Source organism: Balaenoptera ricei, chromosome 12 (assembly GCF_028023285.1).
Source record: "Balaenoptera ricei isolate mBalRic1 chromosome 12, mBalRic1.hap2, whole genome shotgun sequence".
NCBI lineage: Eukaryota > Metazoa > Chordata > Mammalia > Artiodactyla > Balaenopteridae > Balaenoptera > Balaenoptera ricei.
In genome coordinates this window covers 34572893-34590191 of record NC_082650.1, presented here as the reverse complement: position 1 = coordinate 34590191, position 17299 = coordinate 34572893, and the positions used below count along the sequence as shown (strand labels likewise).

The 17299-nt window shown below is 35.1% G+C and overlaps 1 protein-coding gene across 4 annotated transcripts in view; it reads right to left on the bottom strand.

Moving 5' to 3' along the window:
- The window catches only part of PTPRK (protein tyrosine phosphatase receptor type K), a 553733-nt gene that overhangs the window by 434123 nt on the left and 102311 nt on the right, over positions 1 to 17299 (bottom strand). For all 4 annotated transcript variants that reach the window (XM_059941247.1, XM_059941248.1, XM_059941246.1 and 1 more), the window contains exon 2: positions 198 to 320. In XM_059941247.1, the coding sequence (XP_059797230.1) occupies positions 198 to 320 (123 nt within the window). The remainder of the gene's footprint in view (positions 1 to 197; positions 321 to 17299) is intronic.

Below are 17299 nucleotides of genomic sequence, written 5' to 3'. Positions count from 1 at the left end.
TGCTATGTTTGGTAATTGCAATCATTGTTGCTTTTGTTGTGGTCATCCATGTACAATGCTTGGTGTCAGTCGATTTATCTCTTGTAAAAATAAAATACAGTGTGTGTGTGTGAAAAAAAAAAAAAAAAAAAAAAAAAGAAAATGCTACACATTCCAGAGGGATTTTTCCAACACTGGATAAACAGAAGGATTCTCACCTTGTGGCATCTCGGGTGGCAGATAATGAGGTTCTTGAGCACTAACATGAACCCATTCAAAGTCATCATATAGATCCTGGTGGTAATCACAAACTCCCGGACCATCATCAAAAGTACAGCCACCTGAAAGGGGAAAAGAAGAACTACTGTTACATTTTAAACAGTAGAATGTGCTGGAGAAGAAAACATTATACTGAAATGTACAATGTGGTACTCATAAATTTAATAATAAATGGTACTCCTATTTATCACTATTTTCATTAAATGTTCACATAAAATGAAATTACTATCCGTATCTTGTGTGAATAAGATAGTGGTTTGAGCCTCAGAAGTAAGGCTGAGATTTTTAGATATGAATAATATTAGAAGATATATGTAATAGTGAGGCTTTCTGGAAATATACAAACCACCTGCAATCTAGTTTTTAACAACTTTAGCAGGGAGAAAGGGAGGAAAGAAAAAAGTGAAAATTGTCTTTCTTTATACAGCAAGTTCAAAAAGGTGAAGTTAATAATTAAATTTGACCAAATTTCTTGCTTTAGAAGAACACTTTGAAATCTACTCATAATAGCAAATGAAATACTTACAGCTTTATGAGGTCTAAAGTGTTTGAGGTCAGTGAAACATGCTTCCATACTTCATTTAGATTGCTTTCACACACAATTATGACTTAAAAGTGGGAAAAAACTGAACGAAGCATAAAACCGATCAGATTAGCCTACAATCACTCTCACTACTTCCACTTTATTTAATAACCTCTTTTTTAAAAATGAAGGTAGCCTTTCCCCTTTACATCAGTCATTTTTCCTGGCTTTATTTTCTGGGGTAATTGTATGGCAGAAGTAGAATAATTACTTTTGCTTCTCAGCCTACATATACAGGCACACACAACTCAACATATTTAGTTTATTCAATTCATGAAAATCAGAACTGGCCTATATGTCTAATCTTGAAAGAAAATGGATTAGAACTAATGAAAATTCAGCAGTAGGTTTAATGAGAAAAACCAATAACCTGTCTCCTTTCAAGTAGCTTATTTGTTTAGTTTCCATGGGGATCTTTGTGAAGAAACTCAGTGAATTCTCTGACCAAACAGCAGGCTAGAGGGTGATAAACTTCAGGCCTATAAATTCTTCTCTGTAAACAGAGAATTCATTTTCCTCATCAAAAATTTATCAATCTGAATATGAAAAAAGTTATATTCCTCACCAATGACAGAGACAAGCCAGCATTACAGGCAAAGAAGGCAAAATCAGAAATGTCCAGATGACACTATGGCCCAAAGAACCTTTTTCAAAAGTGGAATATATATATATGGGTATCCTTGAATCACTCTTATGACCACATCAATCCTTTAAAATAACCAAACTTCAGCAGCTTGAAAGCTTAATGTTGTCTTTTAAATATAAAGGCCTAAAATAGCCTTTATATAAATGCTCTCATGAAAAATGATTTATTTTTTAATTTAAAATTAATCAATGAAAAGAGGTTGCTAGGAAATGAATCTTCACATAGCAAGGGGAAAGTTTTTCTCAAAATATATTTTGCTCTCACAATCCTAAAATGACTCACTGCTGTGCAACACATACCTTCAGGGCTTCCACTGCCCTTTGTAATAATGTGAGTGACCTCCGTATATAAATTTAAACTACCTATGGAACCTACATTGGCTCATTTGGAAGACAAATGGGATTAATTGCTGTCCTTCATAGCCATTGTTAATTTTAGACTCCAGGATTCTTATTAGCAATAACAACTAGGAGTAGCTATACAAAATAAGTGGGTCAACCCCTGTTATTTGCTGCACTTCACTGCCGTATCAGTCAAGAGTCTTGGGAAAAGTTTCTGGTCGATCTGACTTGAGTGATAAAAGAATTTTTTAAAGATGACTTTTTATTTTATAATTTACAATAAATTCTAATCTAAGAGGTACAATATATCTATCCACCACATGTGTAACATAGGAATAAATCTTTGGTAAAAGATGTTTATGAATCTTTTTGTAAAGAATTTTGTATTTCAAAGTTAAGGACTAATACAGTGTATCAGACTGGGTATAAAAAATACAAAAAATACTATTATTGGCCTGATGAATGGGATAGACAGACATGCATGGGAGAGTATATATATATAAAATACAGTATGTTACAAGGGATCATAACAGTATGACCAAAGTCACAAAGAACACAAATGACAAATGAATTGGCTACCTATACTTGAGTTGGTTTTGGAAGGCTTCATGGAGTTAGGCCTAAAGATGAGTAAGGATGTGCCAGGCCAGAAAGGAAATTGGATTGAAATTAGAAAAAAAGCAAAAGCAAGGGCATAACAAATCTTAAGAAACATGAGATGTTGGAGAGTCTCAAATAATCTCAAATAATTCTGTGTAATGAGCATGAAAAGTATGTAGGGGACAAAATAGAAACAAAACTAAATATGAAACATTTTTAGATACTATAAAACATTTAGATTTTATTCTATAATTGTATGAAGCCATTAAAGGATTTTATCCAGGAGTATGACACAATTCAAGCCACATTAATAATAATAGTGATAACAACAATAATAACAACAGCTATGTAGAGTTTAAAGAGTAATGAGGGAAAACGGAGGTAGATAATTTGGTTCAACCTTACAACAGATAGCACATAATATAATTTGAGCTAATTCCATTTTGTATAATCCCAGTTTACCATTTAAGGCTCACTAGAAAGCCCTAAAAACAAAGTCTTCTTTAATACATAGTCTTCTATACACATGCGCCTCTGTTCAGACATTTTTATATGTAGTATTATGATCTATTTAAAAGAGAAATAGCAAGGTTCTAATTCATAAATAAAAACATAATTTATGAATTTAAAGTTTCACTGAGCTAGACAAAAGGAGGCAATACTGAAATGGTGCTCACGAAATGTCCTGAGGCAGAGGGGATGAAAATGAACAAGGAAACACCTTACATTTTCAGTTTTTGTATTTGCTACTGGTGACAGGACTACAGGGAGTACAGCAAAATCATTTCAGCGAAACGGCAACTGCAAGTTCCTTGACCCTTGGAGGAAAATTACTTCTGAAGAGCCATTTCAGATTGCTAATTCCTCTATGCCAGTCAGTCAGCTAAAGGACAGATCTTTCACTGCAACGGTCTGCTTCCACTATGACAACCCATTTGTGGGGCTTTGCAAGCTGTCACCTAAAATAAAAGTCAAGCTAATTTGGACTTGCCTGAATTTCTTTACATTCCTAAGCAACTCAAAGAAAAGATAGGTATTAAGAAACATTAGGTACAAGAACTAGAAGTATTCCTATCCCCAAAATTATATTGCCTAAACATCTAGCATTTAGAGAGATTCTTGAGTATTTATTTAAACAGATAGCTCTATGAGAGAGTATGGAAACAGAGATTCTTTCTGTGGAATCATAAAAGAATGAATACTAAACTCAAATCCCTTCTGATATCCAACTTTTCAATAAAACCCAGGGTCAGGTTAATTTAGAACAAAGATGAATTGGAGAAAAATAAAAGGTCAGTAAGGCCCTGGACAACTCTGAACATTTTATGGAGGACATTCTTTTGAAAGCTATTGTACTAGGACGTTCCACATTCTCCCTTCCAAGGCACCTATGCAGTCTTAATTTTCTGATTGAATCTAATAGCAAGAAACACACAGAATTATCTTTCATGGTTCTTTACTATTTGTAAAGAACAAGCTTCATTTAGCTCAAGATACAGATCATTTTTTGTTTTTATTTTCTTAAAATGATTGGAATATACAGGGTTTTGAAAAGTAAGAGTAAAGTCCTAGATAAAATATGTTGGCAAATGCAATGTCCTTAACACTGCTGTTTTATGACCCTCAAAAATGGGCACATTAATATTTTCCAATTGTGAATTAAGCTGTGATACACAACTTTGCTCATGTAAGTGATCATCAACTTTGAAATAATCTTTCTTCCATTAACAACACAATGAAAGATTAACATATGTCACATTAGGACACATGCAATACTGAATTAAACTAACTTTGAATAGATCATCTTTGTCTATGCTAATCAGACCATAATATAATTTTACTGGTATAAGCCCCAAAACCCATTACAAAGAAACTGATACATTTCACACACAAAAATTTAAAAGAACAGAAAAGTAACTTATTACTGAATCTCTTAAATGTAATTCCATTCATAATCTGAGTCAATATTGTCTTCTCCCAGAAAAGCAGATTTTTACAAAGTGTAAAAATTAATGCTTTTAAATAAAGTTCATATTTCCTCTGAAATCTACTGGGATATCTTAAAATATTTTTTTTTCCTTTCAACTTTTGGGAATATTGAAGATACAAAATAAGATTTGACTTATCATAGTCAATGCTTAGGAAGTTTACCTCCAGTCTAAGGATAAACAATGCTTGTTCTCAATTTAAGTACTGAAATTCAAATAGGAAAAAAAATCCAAGTAGATGCAAAGAACGAATGCCTTTGAGGTCATAAGTATGAGTCACTGGTCTTAATGCGTCACTCTGGTTCAATACCAAAGAAGATCTAATGAAGAAAAATAAGAAAATTTATGAATAAGAGTTCCTTAAAAGATAACAACTTCAGATCCAGAAGAAAACTCTTTTGCCCTGCTAGTAGTTAAGTAGTAGAAGAAAATATTATTTGAGCCTAGCTCCTCCATAAAGGAAAAGGAACTTGAAACACATAATGGAAATCCAAACCCAACCTATATTGATAGATATAAATGACTCTTAATAATGAGAGAAGAGCTCATTTCAAACACACCCATAAATTATCTAATTGTTCATCTCTAGAGTTCCATTTCTAGCCAAGAATATATGTTTAATACATACAATCCAAGATTATTTAGCTAGTAAGACTTCTATTCAAGTTGCTTCTTCAAATTGGAGAAGCAAATGCTATACTCCAATTGACTGAATAATCTTTTAATAAGACTAAAATAACCAGAATAGAAAAATAAGTCTAGATTTACTCCCCTCCATCTTTGCAGAGAAGCAATATTAAAATCTCCTCAACTTCAATTAAGAAGACTTAAGGAATTTTAAGGAACTGGTACATACCACCACTTAGATGGCAGAAGAAAGAGACAGCATTTCTAGATGAAACATGGAGAGATGGCTAAGCACATATACAGCTTTCCTATTTTATTTCTTTGAGCTTCAATTTCCTTCCCAATAAAATCAAGATAATAATAGCTACAGTACAGTTGTATGAGGATTAGTGATAATGCATGTAAAGCCCCTAACACTCAACAAGTTTTTTTTAACAGCACCTTATTTTTTCATGTTCCATTCTTAACAGTGTACTCTGTATATATGCTATACAAATGCAAACCTATGCACATATTAAACAGCAAAGTCGAAGAAAGAAACTTATGGTTTCCATATAGTTTATCCAGAAAGACTAAAGAGAGTTCCCATAAAGACAATATTACCATATTACCATTACCAGTTTTCCCTGAACACTCATCAGATATGCTTTCAATAAGGAAACACCTTACTTTAGATCAAGGGTCAGCAAACTTCAACTGTAAAAAGCCAATTAATAAATATTTTAGGTTTTGCAGACCATATCATTTCTGTCACAACTACATAACTGTTGTCATTGTAGCAAGAAAGCAGCCACAGAAAATACCTAACAAATGGGTATGGCTGTGTTCAAATAAAACTTTTATGGGACTTCCCTGGTGGTCCAGTGGTTAAGAATCCGCCTTCCAATGCAAGCAACCTGGGTTCAATCCCTGGTCAGGGAACTAAGATCCCACATACTGCAGGGCAACTAAGCCTGCACGCTCTAGAGCCCGTGCAACACAACGAGAGAGAAGCCCGCGCGATGCAACTAGAGAAGCCCACGTGCCGCAATGAAAGATCCCGCATGCTGCAATGAAGATCTTGCATGCTGCAATGAAATTCCCACGTGCCGCAACTAAGACCCAATGCAGCCAAATAATAATAAAGTTAAATTAAAAAAAAACCTTTTATTACAAAAACAGGTGGCAAGCTGGGTTTAGCCATCAGGCCATAGTTCACCAACCCCTGGGTTAGATCACTCTGATCTTAAGTATCCTTGAAAATTATAGGTAGTACACAGTCTGGTTAAAAGCTTACAAACAAGGGTCTTTGATTTCTGCATCACCTCCATATGACTTGATTTTCTTTCTCATATATCAAGACGAGTGGCAATAGGCCACAGCCAGGAAACTGAAACTGGAAATGGGGTCAACGACAGTTCTACGTCTAAAACCAAATCAGATTGTCTGGCTGGACAGAGGTCTAAATCAGAAAGTGAGAATATGAGAGAGCTGAAGACACTTTCAAGGTCCTCTAGTCTGGGCTTCAAGCTTTTAAGACAACAAAGGGAAATATATTTTACACAGTGAGCCAGCATACATTGATACATGCATACATGCATGCAAATAGTCAAATATACAGTGTGTGTGAACACAAATACATTTATTCACTCAATCATTTATTATCTCCAACTATGGGTCACTAGTCTGGTGCTCTTTCTATAAGTGAAATAAAATTAAGAGTAATTGCGTGAATCAGGGAAGTATTGGGCTGGCCGAAAAGTTCGTTCAAGTTTTTCCATAACGAACTTTTTGGCCAACCCAATAGATATGAGAAAAAGAAAACAGGATGGCAATCCTCTGTTTCCACTACACACAAGCATATGTCCATTGTGGGACGGTACCCAGAAGACAGACGTAAGCAATCCAAGTCTCTATGCCTTATTTTCAGGTCTCAGGTACAAGCTGAGGTCCAAAACTAAGCCTTTGAGACCTGGGCAGCCCTGACAGTACATATGTGACTTCATCCAACCTCATTATGGAGCTAATGGATGATTACATGCCAAACAGCCATAGAAATGATTTCACAGATGAAAACAGGTTTATTAAAATGTAAAAGGAACATATTAATAAAAAGTACCTCATACTAGAAAAAATTAAAATTTCCCAGAGTTACAGAGCAAGAAAGTGTCAGAGTCAGGATCTGAACCCAGATACTATATAGGTTCTTTACTCTTGACCATGACATTAAATGGCTCCTCAAATGAAGTGTGATTAGACATCTTCAGAATCATACAGTGCAGCTCCCTTCAATCAGCATAACCTCAAGCTATTGCTCAACAAAGAGAGTATTACCCATCTCACCCAGGTGATAGTACGGGGTGCTGCATCCTTTGTGGACAAAATGTAGTAAACTTTCAACCATATTACATGTCAAAGTCTCCTAGACTTGATGCCAGCAATAGGAAAGGTTCTTTATTGGACAGAGCTATAAAAGCCAGGCTGATTAACTAGTAACTTCAGCAAAGAATTTTATTTCAATACAGTGACTTAAGGCTGAGAATGTATATGATCATAGCACTGTCCTATCACTCTTGTTTGGCAACCCTCACTTTCACCTCATCTCCCCTAAAACATGTATAAACAAGTGGCTTTTCTATCTTTAAAAACATTAAAATAAATCAAAAGCAACTTTGTTCTGGCAATTTTTGCAGTAGCCCTAACATGAGTCCTAGGATAAGGAACCAGGTGTTTTTGCAAAGATCAATAATGTATTTACCTAAATTTCTTTTCCTATTTTTCATCATTTTTTTCTATTCCAGTAAAATCTCATCTTTTTTGTCTAGCGTTAGATACACAATCTAGAGAAACCCATTGAACAAAGTAATAGAGAGTAAATGTACTGAAAAATAAAATTCACAACTGAAGCCATATTTACATTTTGGTAAAACTGGAAACCATCCAAGCTCACATTTAAACATTTCTTTGTTTTGTTTTGTTTCTCATGGAGGGATTCCTGGTGGGCTCCACTTCACCCATATCAGACACATTCTGGCTTATTTCAGCAGTTGCTCCTGACTCAGCTCAAGCATGATGGGTGATGGATCATTTTTCATTTATGAAGGGAGTTCTGCAAAATGCTGAAGCCATGTAAAACAGAATTCCATAACCCAACCTCCTAGAGGAAGGGCAAAGATCTGCCTTGAGGTTTTGAGTTCAAAATATAGCAGATTGGCAAAGGAATCAAATATTCTCAGCTACATTTTAAGAAGTTCAACAGTTCGGTTTTGTAAGACTGAAATACACTTCGAAAAAAATAACTAATTTAGGTAATTAAAGTGCATCTTGAAAGTAAAAAGAAAAAATTATCTTTTTCATTAATTTGAAGCCCCTTTCCTATTGAAATGTTTCTAGACTTGGTGTAATATAGAAGGTGTACAGGTCAATGTTTGGGTTTTCCACAGTTCTTAAAATATATTCTTAAGAGTAAAGACAGTTCTTTCTGCCATTTTCTTTATTTAGGAAAAAAAGCTGGATATTATCATTTCTATCAGTATATTAACTACTGATTTCAGATGTATTAATCAGTTCTTTCATTCTAAGCATCATTTAAACAGTCAGTTTGGCCTTTTACCAAGTCCACAGCAAACAAGCCACTCAACCAAACACAAGGAAATCCTTACATTAATATTGAGTGATGTTAGAGACCTTGTTGTCAGAGATCTCTGCCCCCTTTCTCATAAAGGAAGTAATCGGGGCTTTAACCAATGTTTTGGTGAGACTTTTACTAGCCTTTAAAAACTTCAACTTCTGACCAAGCCAGTGTTGAAGGCTGAATTATAATAACTTTCTCTGCTCAAATTTCCTTTCTCAGGACAGTGCATATGGTTACCATTTAGTGGAATCACCACATAAAATAAAGATCCCTCAACCAGCAAAAACCAATGCTCAACACAGACAATTAAGTGATATGTAAGTCAACAGTCACTCTAACCTAATAAAGAGAGTCATAATTGGGAGAATGATGAATAAGGTTTTACACAGGGCCTCACTGAGTGAGATTCAGGTTTGGCTGTATCCTTATTTTCTCATTTCAATACCAAAAAACAAAAACAAAAACATCCAATTTGGCTTCACTTTTCCATTTCTACTTCCACCTACTACATAGGAATGCTGTGCCAATTAATTTTAAAAATTTCTCCACAATACCCTATGACTAGTAAAGCTACATGCTATGCACATTTAAGGCATCAAGTTTGGGTTTTAGTTCAGAAAACATCTAGATGAGATCCTTATTATTGTTTCATATTTACATGACATTTTTAAAGTAGTATGACCAAAATCTGAAGGATTAGAAAACAGAAAATGAGCTTACAACAATATCCCATCATTCCTGGGCCTTTGTAAAAAGATAAAGCAGCTCATATGATAAAAAAATTCAGTTATATGTCAGAAATTCATGCCACCACTGACTCTACTCCCTAGCAGAACTCCTAAAATATAAACTACCACAATTCAACTATTCTTACATAATAAAAATATTTTAAAGATGTTGACTCTGCCTGTAATAGCATTTCATGTGAAATTCAAAAATATAAAAAAATGCTTCAGTGCAGAAAGAGGTCTGGGCCTGGAAGAATAATTTCATACAGATAAGTTAACTTTCTTTTGTTGCAAACTCCATGCATATCAGCGGCTCTTGGCTCCCAAGAATAGTAGGTATAAAACTGTCTACAGACTTGAAATATCCTTGTCTCATTAAATTTGGATGATTGACTGAAAGCATTATATCCCATTTATTTAACATACTTACTTTAATTTTCCCTCCAGGTTTTGCTCTAAAACATAATGACCGACTTTAAATCCATTGAACTGTACAGTTTACAGATAAAAGGCAAGCACTTTTCTTCAGAATGAACCATGAAAACCTGGAAATTTTTTATTTTCAAATATGAGGGGTGAGAAGCTGGCACACAGATTTGAATAATAGATTAAAAGCAGTTAACAGTATGGAGATAGCCTTTGAAGTATGGTATCTGCTGTGCCACAGGACAGCTTTCCTGCCTCACTTCTCACCTCAAGCCATAGCTTGTATTTTGAAATTGTCAAAGCTCTAAAAGTAGATAAAATAAAAGACATTATTACAGTGCAAATCTGACAAGCCCATCCTAGCAAATAATTAGTAAAAACAAATTGCCCCTAATTAATGTCTTAGTAAACCTAAGGTTACCATCCTCACTATTCGAGTAAAGGCAAATTGTAACAAAAGTGAGCATTTTTGTTCATATCATTTGCAAAACTTTAAAGATTAATAATATCTAGTGTTGACAGTACACGGGGTAACAACAGCAGAGCAAAAGGCACTTTTGGCTGGGGGGAGGGGGGCAATTTGGTTTTTAATCACTTGCCTTTCAAACCAGCAATAACACTTCTCGAAATCTACCCTACATAAATATTCACATACGTGCAGTCCTCAGTCCTATAAATACGAGCTAGGCCAACCAATTTCCAAAAAAAAAAAGCAAAACAAATTATGTATGGGTCTTCTCAATAGCATCCAAAGACAAGGACTACCTTCAAGCTTGAAGGGCACTTACAGCAAAATTATTCACAAATAAAATCACAAACTTTGTACTAATGAGCACTAGTAAGGTATTTTAATACTTAATTCACATGAGAAACGTAAATATTCAACACTATCGATTCATGAAGATAAAGACAAAGCATATATTAAGAGGCAATATAGAATCTACAATTATTTGGTAAATGTTAAGACAATAAAAAGATGCAAAGATAGAGGTAAAAAAAATGTTGAATCAAATGCACAAATGGAAAGAAGAACATGTCATAGGAGATCAATGATATGAAAGTATCCCTCCTAGCCACCAATTCTTTCAACTGGCTATTTAACCAGATTGGGGAAACAAAGAAAAACTGCTTATGAGAAGTAACAGTCTATGATAAACCATTCAAGATAAGACTGATTACAGCAATAGCATCGTCATTCCAAAATAAAATTATCTAAAAGAATGGCTTTGAGTATAACTTCCTAGTATTCTCCTGACATCTAATAATATAACATGGTTCCTTTCCACTTATCAGTTCAGTAAGTTCAGGCCTCATCTGAAGGTACAACCAGAATGAAAAGTAGATTACGGCATAATAGAGAGCTAAACATGTCAAAAGCTTTTCTGATGCTACTTTATCTGCAAAGGATGGGTTAATAACTTTGTCAGAGAATGCATACATATATGTATTTCCATATGAAATGCTTGGATTATGATTATGACTATCTGTCTACTACTTATTATTTAATTCAAAATGTTTCTAATAATCTGATATTAGTAAAATAAAGCCTGTTTCTAGAAAAGCACTTTCAATTGGTAGAATATAATTCAATCAGTTAGTGAAATCACATGTTAACCTTATTAGAGGAAATAGGAAAATATCTTCCAACTTCAAGTACCTGCCTAACCCCTCCTCTTATCTCTCAATTTTGCATTTAATTTTAGACTACAAGTTAGATGTTAACATAGATTTTAGTTTGATCAAGATGATGCATGGAGGAAGTAGAACTGGAGGAAGTGAGACACGAAAATCATGGTTTAGAGCAAGCAGTCAGCTGATATTCCAAGTAGCTGTATTTGACTAAGATTCTTTCAGGAAATGCTCTATGGAGTGAGTAGTAACAGGGAGAAGGGCTGTTGGGTTACAGAAACTAGGTGACAGAGACTCAGAGGAATGAAAGCATCTTTTGGGGAAGAAACAGAAGAGACTTGGGAGGGGTGGGAGTGGGGGAGCTGTGCTAAAGACTAAGAGCGTGAAGGGTCCAAGGGGGTGGAGGGTAGGGGGGCAGAGACCACTAACGTGAGGCCTAGATGGATATGACAGTGAAGTTTGTACCTGACTCAATCTAAGTGGCAAAGGCATAAGTCAGGTATAAGTGGCCAACCACTCGTGATACAATGAATCGTATGAAGTTGCATCTCTTTAAGAACTGCCCACATACACACAGATGTTTTTAAGACAAGTAAGAGGCATTCAGATTCTTGCTCAGCAGGTTTTAACCTCCAACCTGTTAAGGACTGCCACACGAAAGGGAAATGTGTGAGGCTAGGAATCTTCTCCTTGCTGCGATCAGGTCTACAAGCAAATATCCCCCCACAAGACGAGCATAATCCATTTACACGATTCTGCAGTCCACCCCTACCCCACCCCTCAGTAGTCCACATAAAAGGGATTGGCTATGCTTCATATTAGGATTTGTTTTTCATGTATGTGAAGCATCTTGTAACACAGACCAAAAGACTTATTTTTGCTGTGGGGATACTGGCTATAACATGGTCATATTTTCAAGAAAAAATATTTCTACCAAAACATTGAAAGTCATTAAAAGCTAGTGACTTGTCATGTGGCCTTGCCCCAGGCTGTGGCAATGTCTACAAAATGCAGTCTTGAACTGGGTTATCTGTAATTTCTTTAAAGACCACAAAAGCTTAATGAGTGAAAGACTATTGAATCTGACTTAATGGCAATAATTACACCTCCAAGGGTGAAGTGAGAATTGTGTGAGTCAAAGAATAAAATTTTATAGTACTATAAAAAACTGGTGTAGAAGGCGCAGGGGAAGGGAACTGAAAAGTGAGTAATTGAAGGCAGGAGAGCTGACTTCCTGCCCAATCACTAACTTGGCTGAGCCTTCAGTGGTCAAACTTTCTTCCCAGACTTAAATTTATAATCACAATAGCAACCACAGCTTCCAAAGAAAACCAATGAACACACCTCTCTTCTTCAACATCTAAGACACAAAGTAAATCTCTCTAAGGACACAGTGTGTCTGGCATAGCTTTTTTTTTTCCCCCAAATCTCAATGTTACCATGGAGAAAAGGCAGACCTAAACCAGTCAACATGATTGTATACATTATACACCAGAACATATAAACACGTATTTTCATACAGAGAAAGGAGGAGATTTTTCAAGTTTCCACTCCAAAATTGAGAGCAGCTTTATTTCAATCCTATGATCAAAACTATTCTCTACATATTGACAGCTTCAAGCAGACATAAGTAATAGGAAATTACAATGTGTACCATTTGGTATGTGTTTTTGCAATTACAATTTTTAGATGCATTAGAATTCACAAATAAAACTCAGAAAGGCTTTATGGTTCTCAGAGGAGATTAATGAAAATATTTGATAAGAATACAAAGTGTAAAGCCAACAGCTATTTTTCACATGAAAAAATATTTAACACAGTTCACAGCACATAGTAAGCACTAAACAGGTTTGTTTTTTTTTTTAATTAAAAATAATCACATATATTCCCACCAAACAGAGATAATCAGTGCAAACATTTTGGTGTGTGTTTCTTTCTAGGCTTTCCCACATTATATTATCTTACTGCTTATTGCTAAGATTTAGGAAAGCTACCACTTTCCTAAAATTTATAGTACCCAGCCATTTTGCCAATGCTGTAAATCTAATAGTGTTACAGTTCACGCTACCAGGACTCCAAAGTATAAATTCATAATGTCTATATAATGCTACATTTGTTCTCCTTTGTGTGTTTGTGTATGTATAATTATCTAAATCCACAGGAATTTCTAAAACAATATTTATAATGGTGATATTGAACAGATGTTAATTTCTTAGTGCTCTTCCTCTTAGCTGGCATGTTAACTTTTTTGGTAGATTACTATCTCTCTGTACTCACCTTCAATGCTACTACCAAAAGGGGATATTCTTTATATCTTTATATATATAGGATATTCTTTATACAGAAGTATAAATGTGTTAGAAGTAGTAAAAGAAACACACATCACTATAGTAGAGATGAAAACTGCACCAGCAGCAACAGCAATAATTGCAGCTAACTACGTGGAGTGGCTACTATGGACAAGGTACTATCCTAAACACTTTATGTGAAGTAATTCATTTAATCCTCACAGTAACCTGAAAAAGTAGGTACTATCAGTACTTCCATTTTGTAGATGAAGAAACTAAGGTAAGCTTAGTTTACCTGAGCTTCAGTTATTAGCTCAAGGTCACATTGCTAGTGAGGCACCAATCCAGGATCCAAATCCAAGCAAAGTTGGTATTTCTGAACTTTCTTCAAATGGATGGGAATAAGCGTTTCAAAGGGAAGAGCAGCATCAAACTTGAGGAGAAAAGCCAACAAGCAAGCCAGGTATTACCAAATCAAAATGCAGACTAAACAAGCAGTCGCAACCCATATGCCAGATAATACAGTCATTCCTACAAATGCAGGAAAAATCTCTAGAGAAATAAGATACATTTTTGCACAAACTATGATCAATTACAAGAGGTCCCTTAGGAAAAGCAGATTTCATGCTCCAAACACTCCCATGTAGTTACGTAATGGCTTCCTCTCGGCCTAAGAATCTCATAGACTTCTCAAACCAGTGAATTTTAAGTAAGCTATTGGCACGAATTCTCTTTCACCTCTTTCTTCATTTCTTCTCTTGGAGAGGGGGAAGGAGGCATAGTCTCATTTTAGCAGCTGTGACTCAGCTGTCTACTCTCCATGCCCGCACCAGGAATTTGGACATCCCTTCAGAGATGCCATTTACAAGTGAGAAACTGTTGGGAGAGCAAAGATACATGCCTCTTTCAGCTAGCATCTCTTTTGTGTAATAAATACTTTTAACCCAGTTTATTTCAGCATCTACAACCCATGTATTTCTTTAGTAGTAGATGGCATTTAATTTACTAGAGCTAGCTATTTGAGGATGGTAACTGTATTTAAGCCTGCCTACATACCACTAAAGCAGGACAGGCAGTGACATTCTAACCTGACTCCTGACAGAGCTCAAAGCAATCCCATAAGGAAAAAGAAACTAAACATCAGGGATATCTGCCAAGTGTCTATCTGCATGGAGTGATGTTTAGACCAGTGTATTAAAAGAACATTAATTTTTCCCTTACCTCAATGAAGTCCACCCTAGTTTTCTAGGAAAATGCAGGGCTCCACTTATTTTAAATGCTCATTTATTTCAAATCAAAGAATTTGGGAACTCCCTGGCCGTCCAGTGGTCAAGACCCCATGCTCTCACTGCTGAGGGCCCAGGTGTGATCCCTGGTTGAGGAACGAAGATCCCACAAGACACGCAGCGTGGCCAAAAATAAAAAAATTAAAAATAAATTAAAGGTAAATAAATGAAATAAAATAAAATTAAAGAATTTGAGAATGCGAGGAGCTGCAAAAGATCCTCAAGCTCATTGAGTACAATTCTCCACCCAGTACAGGAATGTCCTCTAGAGTCTCAGGACAGATGGCCTCTCTGCATCTGCTTGGATATTTTCACATCCAAGGCAAGGACCTCTGTGGTATCAATGGTATTGCACCATGATGGCTTTGAACTCCCTTAACAATTCCGATGGAACGGTATGACACTTTTGAGAAATTTTATCTTCCCAAAGACTACAGCTTATTGTGTGTAATAGAACCACTAAACTTCAGAATTGGAAAAGACTTTAATGATCATTTAAGCATAGGTCACTTTTTGTTTAATCTTGACCAAAATTTAGTTAAGTAGGAGGTCTACAGGTGTATATATGTGAAGCTTAGTCTATAATGATCACTGTATGAGGACTGCCCTCCCCTACTGAGCCAACTTTTCAAAACAAAGCTTCATTTCTGTTGACTTTTTCGTATTCAAACTGGTCTATTCCTTAATTTTTCTCTTTCCATCCTATTGAATTGACCTTACAACCCTGATCCAAAAAAAAAAAAAAAGACTAATAAAAATTAATAGGTACCTAAAGGAAGCAGAAATTACAGTACTGAGATTCTGATGAGTCCATGGGTCACAACTTGGGGAAAAAAGAAACTGGATCCATTCAGCCTTTAAGAGAAACTGCACGTGGAGAAAAAAATTCTATGTGATACTTCCCAAACTCTAAGGCACAAGACTGTTTGTACTAAATATATTTGTAGTATTATGTAAAATGAATGTTCATAGAAAAAGACTACATTTTATCCAACTCCTGGTATGTAAGTATCAGAAGAAAAGGGACATCAAGATTTTACCTTCATCAGTTCCCTACCTCCAGGCAGGAAAGGTATCCCAGCCTCCTTTTACACTGGGGACTCTCTAAGGTTAACTGACTTTCCCAGACTCAGTAAATGGTGAAAGAGACACTCAATCCCAGGATCCCTTTCTCCTTGTCCAGCAATTCTTTTTCCTCTATTACACACTGTCCTCCAATGTTTATTGTTCAGCTTTATCAGCCAATTTAATTAAAAAAATTTTTTTTTGCTAGTGTTCACAAATGAAATTTCCTCAGAATGGAAGAATTTTTTAGATAGCAGATATTGTATATCATTCACCTAATTTTTTTTTTTTTAAATGAATCAAACAGAAGAGCAGTTGGATTGCTTTGCCACTAACTATTTTCAAAACTTCATTTTCTGGAGATTAGTTCTTTCACTGCCTTGTCCCAGTTAATCTATTGTAATAAAGCCATCTGTAAGCTTTTCTAAATGTGGTTTAGAATATGAGAAACCAAACAGTTCAAAGATCAAATTTTGAAAAAAGAAACTTAAGTATTTTTTGTAAATCACATATTATGCATCAGATACTGTAGATAATACTACTGTTTAAAATTTACAAACATTTTTTAAATTTTATATAATTAATTGAATATTTACAAATATTAACTTCCAGATTTTTTCATTTAATATGAATACTTAATTTCATTTAATATCTACAAACAGAGTCAGTGAAGATGTTCTCATTTTCAGAAAATGAAACTGAATGGATACAGTTTCTTTTTTTCTCCAAGTTGTGACCCATGGGGCATCAGAATCTCAGTACTGGAGTTTCTGCTTCCTTTAGGGACCTATTAACTTTTACGAGTCTTTTTTTTTTTTTTCCAGTTCAGAAAACTGAGATACAGAACAGTTCATCAATTTGGCCAAGGTACTATAACTATTAATTGGTAAACTGAAACCTGTATCTCTTTCAAAAGCTTGTATACTTTTCAATCCATGTGAAAAACAAAAGCAACTGGGGTTTTGATGACATACAGGAGAATGAGGAAACAGCAGTAACTGTTCATAAGCACACAGTCTAGATTAGGTGTAAGTAAACAGGTAATCGGTTTTTCTTTGATAAAATTTCTTTAATTTCTGCTCACTTGCTCCCATGACTCAAGGGTCAGAACAAACTGGAAGAGCTATTCTCTGAATGTCCCCTTCCAAATCTCCTCCTCAACAACCTTAGAATTCTCCAATGCTAAGGCTTCTATGTGAAAAATTTTAAAAAGAGATTTTT